This window comes from Arvicanthis niloticus, chromosome 1 (genome assembly GCF_011762505.2).
Source record: "Arvicanthis niloticus isolate mArvNil1 chromosome 1, mArvNil1.pat.X, whole genome shotgun sequence".
NCBI lineage: Eukaryota > Metazoa > Chordata > Mammalia > Rodentia > Muridae > Arvicanthis > Arvicanthis niloticus.
In genome coordinates this window covers 27822623-27835290 of record NC_047658.1, presented here as the reverse complement: position 1 = coordinate 27835290, position 12668 = coordinate 27822623, and the positions used below count along the sequence as shown (strand labels likewise).

General features: G+C 39.8%; 1 protein-coding gene across 1 annotated transcript in view; it reads left to right on the top strand.

Annotated features, from left to right (window-relative positions):
- Positions 1-12416, top strand: part of Nipa1 (NIPA magnesium transporter 1) — a 38878-nt gene extending 26462 nt beyond the window's left edge. The window contains exons 4-5 of the mRNA XM_034509450.2: positions 2357-2517; positions 6212-12416. Coding sequence (XP_034365341.1) covers positions 2357-2517; positions 6212-6723 — 673 coding nt within the window. The 3' untranslated portion in view covers positions 6724-12416. The remainder of the gene's footprint in view (positions 1-2356; positions 2518-6211) is intronic.
- Positions 12417-12668: the final 252 nt, after the last annotated feature.

Below are 12668 nucleotides of genomic sequence, written 5' to 3'. Positions count from 1 at the left end.
CTACTGGGAGAGGTAGAATCACTTTTCTTCAGAGATGCTGGCCCTGAGAGACTAGCCATGTAGACAGTCTCATACCTTGCTCACACAGACAGTGTTAAATGTACTCAGTTGGTATTAAATTAAAGGGAGGGGAGGAGAAGATGGGGTGTGTAGAAGGAAGTATGTGAATATGACATTAGGAGAGAAAAGTCGGGGGGATGGGAAGGAATTAGAGAGGAGGAAATAGAATCCAGTATACTGAGTCCAAGTATGCATGTATGACTGTTAAATAAAATGTTTAATAAAAGTTAAAGTTTTATAGTCAGTAGAACCAAAGTAAATGAAATAGGAATGTCACAAAAAAGGGCATCATACTCAGAAAACTATGAAAGTCCTTCAGTCTTCAAGCAGATGCTAGTGCCAAAAGATATTTCTGAGTGTATTTAAAGGAGATGTAGTAAAGGGCCCATATTTACAGACCAGAAAAAAAAATATTACCATGGTAGTGCTCTCATTAATCTGTAGGTTCGGCAAAATTCTATCAAAATCCCATCTGAATTCTTCATAGAATTGGCACACTGGTCCTAAAATTTATATGCAGATGGAGAAAACTTTAAATAGATGAACAATCTTGAAAATATAAAGAAAGCTGGAAGAATGACGTTTTCTAATTTCAAGGCTTCTTTCAAAACCCAGTAATCAAGCTGAGCGCTGTGCTGTGTGCCTGTAAGCCCAGCACTTGGAAAGGGACTTCAGGATTGAGGTGAGACTGGACTTCATAGTGAGCGCTCATCTCAAATAAAATAAAATAAAATAAAATAAAATAAAATAAAATAAAATAAAATAAAATAAAAACTACAGTAATCAAAACCTAATGCTGGGTTAAGGTCAGGTATACAAATTGATGAAAATAGGATTGGGATTTCAGAGATACTTACAGTCTTACTCTGATTTCTTACTAGAAATGCCAAACTAATTTTATAAGAAAGACTAGGTTTTTTTAAAAAAATAAAATAAAAAGTGCTGAAGGGCTGGGGCTGTAGCTCATATGTGTGTGTTCAGTGTTGCTCTAAGCCTTATCCCAGCGTTGCCAAAATGAAGAAAAACCAAATAGTGCCAAATAGGACATCGACATGCAAACATTCCAAGTTGTTGCTTGTACCTCACCGCACAAGAAGGAATGCAAAATTCGTCTGAGAGCTAAAACTGGCAGACTCCTAGAAGAAAACAGTTTAAGTCACTATAATTTTAAAATCAGGCAATGGGTTATTTAAGTATGATACCAGAATCACATGAAGAAAAAAATAAACCAGGGACATTTCTCCTGCTTCTTCGTCAGCTTTGTAGCCTTAGGTTCTATGTGGATGTTGTCTGGGGGCTATTTGTCAAAGAACATAATCCAGTGTAACCATGAACCTGCTGTGCTCTGTTCCTGGATGGTCATATCCTCTGAATATCTTTGGTATTAGTAACAGAAAAATGGGAATGACCTAGTGGAAGCCCATTTTTTCCCCATCAGGTTGTATCCTGATGTTATAAAGGGAAAATAGATGAACACATTGATATTTTATTAATTTATACATTATTTGTATATGAAAAAAATAGTGCCATATTTTTTAAAGTTTTGGGTGTTAGTAAAAACCAACTACCCATATTCATCCTTCCATAGTTCAGTTGCTGTTAGCATTTCTGCATATTTGTGTATATTTGTGTGTGTGTATGTATGTTGTTTGCTTTTTTCAGTAAGGAAGGAATATTTTTAATTTTTGGTCAGTCATAAAACTTCCTCTTGTCATGTTTTATATCTGTAAGATAATTAAGACATTATATAGTGATATGAGTTAAGATGTCAAAAACTACATATTGGTTATGCATTAAAATGATACAAAAATCCAATTGTGGGGCTGGAGAGATGGCTCAGCAGTTAAGGGCACTAGGTGCTCTTCCAGAGGTCCTGAGTTCAAATCCCAGCAACCACATGGTGGCTCAAAACCATCTGTCATGGGATCTGATGCCCTCTTCTGGTGTGTCTGAAGACAATGACAGTGTACTCATAAAAAACAAATGAATAAATAAACCTTTTAAAAAAGATCCAATTGTGCTGAAAAAAAAAAACCTTCAATAAATATATAATGGGAAAGTTAGTTTTTTCATTTGTAAAAAGTAAATGATGGGCTGGGTGTATATGTTGCTCACTATTAAAGCAGGGCCCTGGATTTGATTCCCAGTGCCAAAGTACAAATGAAACAACATTAAAACAACTCAATGAAAATAAAATACACCTATAAAGAAAGTATGAATCATCTAGATAAAGTGTCTTCAACCAGTAGAAACAAGTTTGATTTAAACTGTGATGGTTTCTTTTCTTTAATTGAAGGTCTATTTTAGCTTCTTATCTTCTGAAGGAAAAGCTCAACATCCTGGGCAAGTTGGGGTGTCTGCTGAGCTGCGCAGGCTCTGTCGTGCTGATCATCCATTCCCCAAAGTCGGAGAGTGTGACCACTCAGGCTGAGTTGGAGGAGAAGCTGACCAATCCAGGTAACACCTTTTTAGCAGGGTGGCCAAGTGTGTTTCCCAAGGAAGCCAGACATCCCATGCTACCACTCTGTCCTGACGCTTTCCGGCACGGCAGGTGTACAATACCTACTCTGATTTTTCACCACAGACCTTGATTGCTGTCCATTTTATGTGTGTACATCAGCTGGCTGTGAGTATAAGCCTAACCCAACTTTCAGAGGTACTCTAAGTTTGGTTTGATTACCTGGAGAACTCACATTGAAGTTAACTAAGACCTTATTTCCCTTTGGTATTTGATGCCTGTTGTCTTCATTACTTTTCTGTTGCTGCAACAAAACACCATGGACATGCCAGCTTATGAAACAAAGCATTTAACTGAGCCTATGGTTTCAGAGGGTTAAGAGTCCATGATGGTCAACAAAGGAATGTTGACCAGAACAGCTGAGAGCTCGTGTCTTCATCCACAGGCAGGAGGCAGAGAGACACAGCACTGGGACTGCCGTGAGTTTTTTTGAAACCTCAAAGCCTGTCCCCAGTGACGAAGCTCCTCCAACAATGCCACACCTCCTAACCCTTCCCAGATAATTCCACACAGCAACTGAGGCTGCCGTCCCAGTCCCCACCCCCACCCCCATGTGGCTGGTGTTCTTGTCCCTTCTTTATCTAGTTAGCCAGGATGCCTCAACTGTCCGAATTCCTTGGGTGAGACCTGATTTTGCCAGCCTCCACTACCTTTTACTTCCAGTTCCTACCAGGTCAGCCTTTTTGATTTTACAGACCCTTCTGGAATATCATCTGATTGTCCCTTCCAGCTTTAAGGTTTTTTGTATACATCTTTCCATGAGCATAAACCCAGACAGATCCACATTCACACTCTGCTGCTGATCCTATGCCTGTGCTCAGGCTGCTTCTGCTTTTATACCCGTATCCTTCAAACCTGGCCCACAGTGAGGTGGTATTTTGTGCTTACACGCACCACTCTCTCTCCCTCCATTGCCGGTTTGCCAGTTTGTAAGTGAAGCTGTCAGACAGCTTTTAAATGTCCTTCCATTGACTCTTTTCCCGAGCTGCCTCCAATACATAGTATTTTCTCAGTTCTGCGGGCCTGAGCTCCCACTGCCTGCTTGACTGTTTGCGTGTGCACACTTGTTGCTGTGCATGTCTACATGACTGATTTGCATAACCGCTGGTTTCCAGATCTGTGAATGCCAGCATGTGAAAACAGCCTGGTACATAGAATTTCAGAGCAGTCAATATAATGAAGCCATTGCAGGATTATACCTATGAATGTAACTGCTCAAGTACAACTATAGGAAACCTTGGCAGACCAAACTGTGTGAGTGCTGAAAAACTTTGGTTGACATAGATACAAGCTGATGTGAGATATCATGTTCTTGACTTACTCTGAGCGTATGCTATCACTAGTATGACTCTGAAATGGAAGATAACTCATCTTGAAGTCTCAGTCAGAGAAAGAATAACCATCCTTCAACCTACATGGAAGTTGTGTTTGTGAAAAACTTAATGTGTATGAAATAGGTACAAGGACTACTTATATTATTTCTAGCTCTCATAATTTGTAATTGTTAAGGGTAATATTTAAAGCGGCAGTACCCAGTTTGTCTTGTTATGGTGTTGCCATGTTCCTGACGAGGCAAGGCCTGAGTCTACGAGCGGCAGCATGTTCTCGCTGCTGCTGCTGCTGCTGCTGCTGCTCAGGCCTCCAGCTCAGGCGGGCCAGAAGCACCAGCCCTGGCACCCACGAGTCATCAGTGTTGGACATGGCTCTGCCAATCTACCACATTGTCTCCACAAGGTTTGGCTGAGCCCAGACCATCCCGCCCTCCACGCAGTAGCCGGTAGAAATGATACTCTAATGTTTAAAGATTAACCAAAAGATGCCCACACAATTGGAGGTGTTACTCAATTAACTCACCTAGATATAAGTTGTTGCCCAGGACTGCTCTCAATCCAAGCGTGGTTCTCCATGGCTCCTACGTCTCTCCTCGTTCCTCTTCTTCCTTCCCCTCTTCCTATCTTCTTCCTTACTCCTCCTACATTAGCTCCTCCCAGATTACTGAGTTTATTGTAAAATGTAGCCAGGGAAATATACTGCTACATGTAATTAAATAACCAGATATTTCAGCTAGATGTGCAAGGAGACACTCAGAAGTCGTGAAGAACACAGGATAGTTTATGGTTGGGTGTGCTCTTTGTACCCAAACCACACTCATTGTATGCACCCCTAGGGCAGTAGATCTCAGCCTTCCTGGTGCTGTACCCCTTTAATATAGTTCCTCATGTTGTGGTGACCCCAATCTTAAAATTATTTTCATTGCTACCTCATAACTGTAATTCTGTTAGCATTATGAATCATAATGTCAGTCTGTGTTTTCTGATGGTGTAAGCGACTCCTGTGGAAGGGTCATTTGACCTTTCAAAGAGATTGAGACCCACAGGTTGAGAACCACTGAACTAAAGGTTGAATTGGACCCAAACACTGCCACAGTTTAAAATTATCTTCACTTTAGCTTACACCCTGTTACATCCTTCATATCATCTGTCTGTGGGAAGTATTCCATAAACATTTGTTGAAATTGACTCAGAAGTAAGAAAATCCATCTTATGGCTGGATGCAACCATACCTTGTACCTACCGTCTCAGCTACTAAAAAGGCTGAGTTGGGGGGATCCTTTGAACGTAGGTGTTTCAAACCAGTCAGAATAACAAAACAAGGCCCAGTCAGTGAGAAAAAATAAAGTCCACCATGTGAGTAGCTTTAGGTTTGTTTGCTTTTTAAAAAACCATTTATTTATTTATTTATTTATTTATTTATTTAATATGAATACAGGGTAGTTGTCTTCAGACCCACCAGAAGATGGCATCAGATCAATCCCATTACAGATGGTTGTGAACCACTATGAGGTTTCTGGGCATTGAGCTCAGAACCCCTAGAAGAGAAGTCAGTGCTCTTAACTGCTGAGCCATCTCTCCAGCTGCCACTTTGGTTTTTTTGTTGCCGTTGGTTTTTGTTTGTTGTTTGTTTTATTTCAGGTTTTTAAATCTGTTTTTGTTGTTGTTTTTAACAGTACTGATGGAGTGGGTCATATAAACATTAGTAGTTATGACACTTTAGGGCAGGATTTCACATCTCTGTTGGGAGCCATGAGGGGCTTCCTGTCAATGGAGGTGCTTACACTTTCTTCAGCTGCTCCAGGCTTGACCCTGGGAGTCTTGGGAATGGATTTTTTTTTTTCGTTAGAGCATGTTTCCACCCATTTGTAGGGGCAGTAGGTAGTTATGGCCTAGTTGGATAGGGTTGCATCCAACCAGAAGCAGAATTAGAATGAGATCTTTAATGGACACAAGGAAAAGACTCCACAATTCTGGCCTAACATTATCTTTGTGGCTGCAGTAGCTTGGAGCTATACGTTTTTGTTTTACCATGCTTGGGATCAAACCCAGGAGCTTGAGTATGCCGGGCAAGTGTTCTACCACTGAGCTACGTAACTGTATGGCTGGTTTTTGTGGAATGGACTTAGTGGGTGTAATAAACTCAAGCTAGAGCTGTTGAGTGGTTACCTGTCCCCCCTTAGGTCTCTCCCCCTGGTTGAAGGGGTGGCTGGAAAGGGATCAGGCACTGGTTCAGCTCTGCCCTCTGGGTGGTTTTTGGTGAAATGGCTTCCCTGTTCACTGTATGCTGTCTGTCTTGCAGTGTTTGTGGGCTACCTGTGCATTGTGCTGCTCATGCTGCTGCTGTTGATCTTCTGGATTGCACCAGCCCACGGGCCCACCAACATCATGGTCTACATCAGCATCTGCTCCTTGCTGGGGAGTTTCACTGTGCCTTCCACCAAGGGCATTGGGCTGGCAGCCCAAGACATCTTGCACAACAATCCATCCAGTCAGAGAGCCCTCTGCCTGTGCCTGGTGCTCCTGGCTGTCCTGGGCTGCAGCATCATTGTCCAATTCAGGTACATCAACAAGGCCCTGGAGTGCTTCGACTCCTCTGTGTTTGGGGCCATCTACTACGTTGTGTTTACCACACTGGTCCTACTGGCTTCAGCCATCCTCTTCCGGGAGTGGAGCAATGTGGGCCTGGTGGACTTCTTGGGCATGGCCTGTGGATTTACAACTGTCTCCGTGGGAATTGTCCTTATACAAGTGTTCAAAGAATTCAACTTCAACCTTGGGGAGATGAACAAATCCAATATGAAAACAGACTAAGATGCATCAAGGGATGGGGGCTTGAGGAACAGGCATTGGAGGGGGTCTGTGGTTCTTACTACACGTCAAGTAGAAGAGACTCTCAGTGAGAGTTGCCTGTGTACTGATAATCTAGTGGACGATAGGCTTTGCACCAGGGTGAGAGGTCCAGACCTCTGGAGCACAGAGCTCCCAGTGGTTGTTTGGGTGTAAACTCTCTGATGAGACAAATTCTGTTTTCATTTCCATTAACCTAGAAGCTTTCATTAATTACTTGTTTAAAACATTTTAACATGATTTACCAGAAAATAAGGATGAGGTCTTTCTAGTTAGTCTTTGTAGGGGAGCAGATGTTTTTAGAGTACCTTGAAAAAGGAAGTGAAATCTGGCTCTGTACAGTAAACGTGAGTGACCTTGTACTTTTGTGAAGCATGTATAGCATTCAGGTATTTTACTCAAATAAGTGGTATGTGAATCAAGTTGTTTTTAGTCCTTTAACAACCTGACTCTCCTACATGTACCCCAAAGGTGAGGTAAGCAGAGAGAGAAGAGTTAATGACAGTGACGAAGAGTTCCATTGACAGGGTGACTTTCTGATAGCTCAAATCAATTTTAGTGCCTTTATCATTTGAATTATTCACTTAATTTAACTATTACTTTGTATATGTTAACTGTTCTAATTACAGATACATAAAGTAGTTAGAAAATGTTCAATGGAAGATAGTGAAAACTAAAGATACAGAAAATTTGAAAAGTGACCCAGTTGTATATTGTCATCCAATTAAGGACAACTGATTAAGTACGAAGAGATATTTAATTACTTAATTTGTATTTAACCTCTGTTACTTGGATCCATGATGAAAAACACCTGCTTTCTGCTTCAGGCAGTATTGTGTCCATTCAGAAGAAATAAACTATTAAACTTGACACTAAGGTTGTTACATTAGAGAATGTCTCTTTAGTACACACTGCAGTTTAGTAAAAGCGCCTCAGTACGGAAACACAATTTAGGACTGTTTCTACAGAGTGTAATGTGTACTTTCTAAGGGGGTTTCTAGCAGAGATGAAAACAATGTAGCCTTTTTTGAAATGGTAGAACCTTCTGTACTTTCTTACTGAGCCTCTTTCTAAGCCTTCTGACTGTATGCAAGGTCCTGGGCTTGATACCCAGCGTCAAAGAGAAACAACAAAACAACCTTCTTAAATGGAAAATAGCTCTTAATCCTGCAGTATTTTAGATCAGAAATGATCCTTCTGTCCATAGTAAGCTTCCTGTGCATTAAATTGGAGCAAGGTACAAGGTGACACAGTATAGTATCATATTATGATATGCCATATTAGGATGTTGTGTATTCCACCTGTTTTGTTTTATCTGAATGGAATAGACCAAGTTAAGACAAATGGGCTTGGATAACTAAGTTAGGTGAGGTAGAACATAAATTTTAATAATACCCAATTAAACTTCTCACTAAGACAAAAATGTGCTTTTCCGGATAGAAAGGGCATTTTTAAAGTAAAGACTCAAAGAATAGACAGATGTTGGTGGCATATGCTTTTAATCCCCAGAGGCAGGCAAGCCTCTGAGTTTGTGACCAGCTTGGTTTACAGAGCAAGTTCCAGGACAGCCAGGGCTGCACAGAGAAACCCTGTCTCAAACCTGCCCGCCCCCCAAAAGACCAAATGATAGTTCACTGAAATGTAGAAAAAAAAAGAGTAAGTAAAATACTAGTTTAGCATAAAGAAATCTAGTTTCTGACCATTTGTCAGACTCAATAAATTGGAAGCATGAATTATGATCTTGGTGTTTCAGTCAGTAATTTGTGAAGAACAGCAACAAAGTGATTTAAACCGTTGAAAACCTTGCATAAAGCAGTAGTAAATGGTCAAGTTCACTCTTCTTTTGATCAGCTCTTGAATTTTTTTAATTACTAGGATCTTTAGGAATATAAAACTTAATTTATTGAACAGAACATAAGTGGAAAGTGTTATGCAGCAGGATCTGTATAATTTTAGTACAAAGGTTTCTGAAGTAAGAATATAGCTATACTAGTACAGTGATGGCATTTATAGTATGGAAATTACCTTGTTCATTTTTGCTGCTTACCATGGAACTTAGTTTAAATGCACCTGTTGAGATACCTGAAATTTTGATCCACAATAAAACCATGACTATCCAAAGGCTAAGACTTTGTGCATAAAGCAAAAATTTGTTGTATTAATACTTCTCCTAATGTGCTAGAACAGCCAGATCACCCAGATTTACATCTGGTCAGCAGATCGCTTCAGTAGGTTGTATGCTCTTGTTCTAGAAGAACAAGTTATCACTCGCTGTTAACTTCCAAATAACAATCATGAATAGGGCCTAATTTTCAAATTTGATATAGTACCCATGTATGTATACTTGCTATTTTACAAACTCAGTTTTTCACAATTCACTTGGAAATGCAAAAGAAAATAAAAATTTTCAAGTCAGAGTCCTGGGGGAAAATTTAGAATGCAAAAGAATCTCTTACTGGTCTCTCTAAGGAAAACATGCCTACTATGTACTTTTCCCCAAGTCTTTTTTTTTTTTAAGATTTATTTATTTTATGTATGCGTACACTGTTGCTGTCTTCTGACACACCAGAAGAGGGCATTGGATCCCATTACAGATGGTTGTGAGGCACCATGTGGTTGCTGGGAATTGAACTCAGGACCTCTGGAAGAGCAGTCAATGCTCTTAACCACTGACCCATCTCTTCAGCCCTCCCCAAGTCTTTAAAATCATCAAAATAAAAAAAAATTGGAACAACTTCGAGAATTACTCTTGGAAGACATTTAGGCCATTTCTCCCCTCCTCTTCTTGGACTGTGCCCTTGCTCATAAATAACTTTACATTTGAAAAGGCTGTTTCCTGTTGTAAGTACTGATCAAGTATAAGATCAGTTAGGGGTTCCTACTGGAATCCAGATCCAGATCCAAAGGCTGTGTGTGTGTGGTGTTCTAGAAGAGGAAGACATAACTGCCCACACTGGGACCTGTGAAGAGGAACTGTTTCTCCACTGTCCTTGCTGATCACTGAGACTATCACTATAGTTGTTTCTATTAGAATATCAATAAAACATATTTTGCTGCTCTCTGTTCAGCTACAAGATTCCATTTCTTCTGTTTAAGCCATTTTGTTCTGCCTAATTTTATTTTTTAAATAATCACAGGAATAATATATTGATCTTTTCCTTTTATTGAGTTTCACATCTTTTTTTTTTTTTTTTTAATCTCTTGTTGTGGTACTAGGAAATTCCGACATGGGAATTATGCATGCTAGGCACGAGTTTCCCTCAAGCTAGGTCCCTAGCCTGCTTGTGTCTACTTTTGATAGAACCATGATCAAGCCTGCAGTCATAGATCCTCTTCCTTAGTTCCTAATGGTCCAGTTCTTGGTCAGTGCTGTGCTGAACTTTTAGAAGCTGGTCTCTAGGCTTCTGTAAAGTACTCAGATGTAGTGACTTTTAGATGTATAAAAACAGATGGTCTGTTGAAACAAGTATTAGTGAGCATAGACTACTGCCACTGCATAATTTTTTCTCTTTATCCCCTTAAGAGGATCTTGTTGTGTATCCCAGGGCAGCCTTGGACTGTATTTCCTCGCCTCTCCAATGCTGAGATTACAGGCATATGTCATTACACTGGGCCTTCTGCATATTCACAGTTTTCGTTAGCAGTGATACTTTTATTCCAGACTTATCTAGCAGAGCAGTGCTCCTCTTAAATACCTACTAGGTCTTGGTCAGTATTCCTGTGATCTTTAAAAGACCTCATGACTGTATGAATTAGATCTAAGGAATTATTCTCAGTGTGTCTGACACAAAGGAGCTTGTTAGTCTGTTAAGCAGGACTGGAGAGAATCTTGGTGTTAAGCCTTCTCAGGGACCAAAACTGTATTATCAGTTCCTTAGTATAGACTTTCTAAGGACATAGCCACATTTTTTTCCCTATGTTTTACTTATATTCACTGCTAGATTCTGTCAAATTGAGTTGGCAAAAGGCTATTCGGCACGCCAGTCACACCATAAGCCAGTTTACTACATAGAAGGCCTAAACATTTTGTATTTCTTACTTAGACATGACAATTGTCACTGGTGAATTTTAGGAGTCTGTTATTTTGATCATAAGTGATTTTTCACATCTGGCAAGACTCGTATATTGTGTTATCCATTCAAGAAGATTAAGATTAAGACTTACAGGAATAGTAATGAGCATCTGGCCCAGTATCACTACTCATTTTTTATCATACACATTTCTCATATGCAATTAAATGCAGCAAAAGAATATTTTTAAAAGTAACAGCTGTTGAATCAAAAGACATCTATTTAAAAATCGATATTATGTAGAAAAAAATGACCATGTAAATAAACATCTATTTCAAATGTACCCAAGGTAATTTAAAAGTACAGTTATAAGTCCATGGAGTCAGGATGGATTTATTTATTTGTTTGTTTGTTTTTAAAGATTTATATTTATTTCATATTATATGGGCATTTTCCTGCATGTATGTATGTATGTATGTTGTGCCACCTGCATGCAGTACCCACCAAGGCTAGAAGAGTGTGGAAGAGCCCTTGGAACTGGAGCTTCTGCAGGTTGTGCTCTGTCATGTGGGCCCTGGGAACCCAACCTGAGCCCTCTGCAAAGCAGCAAGTGCTTTTAAGCACCAAGCCATCCCTCCAGTCCCAGAGGACTCATTTTCCCCCCAATTTCTCCTGATTTGTGAAAATATATGTGAGTTTTTTAACCTTTCTGTGCCTCAGTTTTTCTACCTCGAAAGTTGTAGGAAGGTTCTCCAAAATTAATTGATTCTAAACTGAGAGTACATTCAGTAACTCTGGAAACTGAAGGTAGGAGCACCATACTCTGAACTGCTCTGGAAGCTTGCAGACACTGGAGTCTGATCCAGACTGTGATGTAGAGCATGTAGCCTTGAACACCAAACAAGTAAGGGGAACACTGGGTATAAAGTTTGCATGACCCCATAAGACTTTAATTTTGTTTTAAGGGTTTACATATTTTGTTGGAGAAGGAGGAATAAAACATGGACTTCAAAAAATAATGGAAAGACCAAATTATGATGCATTCCTTTGTGTTCTACTTTGGGCTGTATGCTGTATGTATAGCCCTGTGTGTCCCATCGATTCTGTTGCATTGAATTTCTCATGAGACATACTGAACTACCTGCTTACCAGGGCACCTTAGCCCTGATACTCAGTGATCTGATGCCAGGCAAATGTCAGGAACTCCCGAAACACTAATGCCAAAGAGTCACCTTGACGAATTCAGAATGCTTCTTTTGTCACAGTACCTTGCATTTCACCCCATCAGTGTTTTTGCACTTTACAAAAGTTTAAAGGTGTGGCATTTCGGTTGTAATCCTGGTTTTGCTTTTTGAAAGGATAATTATTACTTCCTCATGAGATGAATATAACGAGAAGAACAAAATAAAAAGAATGCCGAATGTTGGTTGCGTGAAAGCTTTTTCACATAAATGTATGTAGTAGGGGAAAATGTTTCCAGTTAGTACACACATATTTATCAGTGTCTAAGACTTGCTTATATTTTGCTTCATAGAAGTAGTCATAGCATGTTATAATTGCCTTATGTAGATAAAAAAGGCTCTTAAGTTTTACAATAATATTTATTATTCTGTATATGTTTTAAAATAAAGTAACATTTCTAGCTGAGTATGTGTTGATTTTTCCTGATGCTTGGGATTCTTATGTACTCTCAGGTTCTAAATCATCCACATTTTTGTTGTTTTCTGTGCAAGCTGGGCATGGTGGTGTAAATGCCTTTAAGTCCAGGATTCCAGGACTCAGGAGTCAGAGAGAGGCAGATCTCTGAATTCAAGGTCAGCCTGGTCTTCACAGTGAATTCCAAGGCAGAGCAATATACAAAGAACTTGTCTCTCTGTGTGTGTGCATAACTGTGTGTGT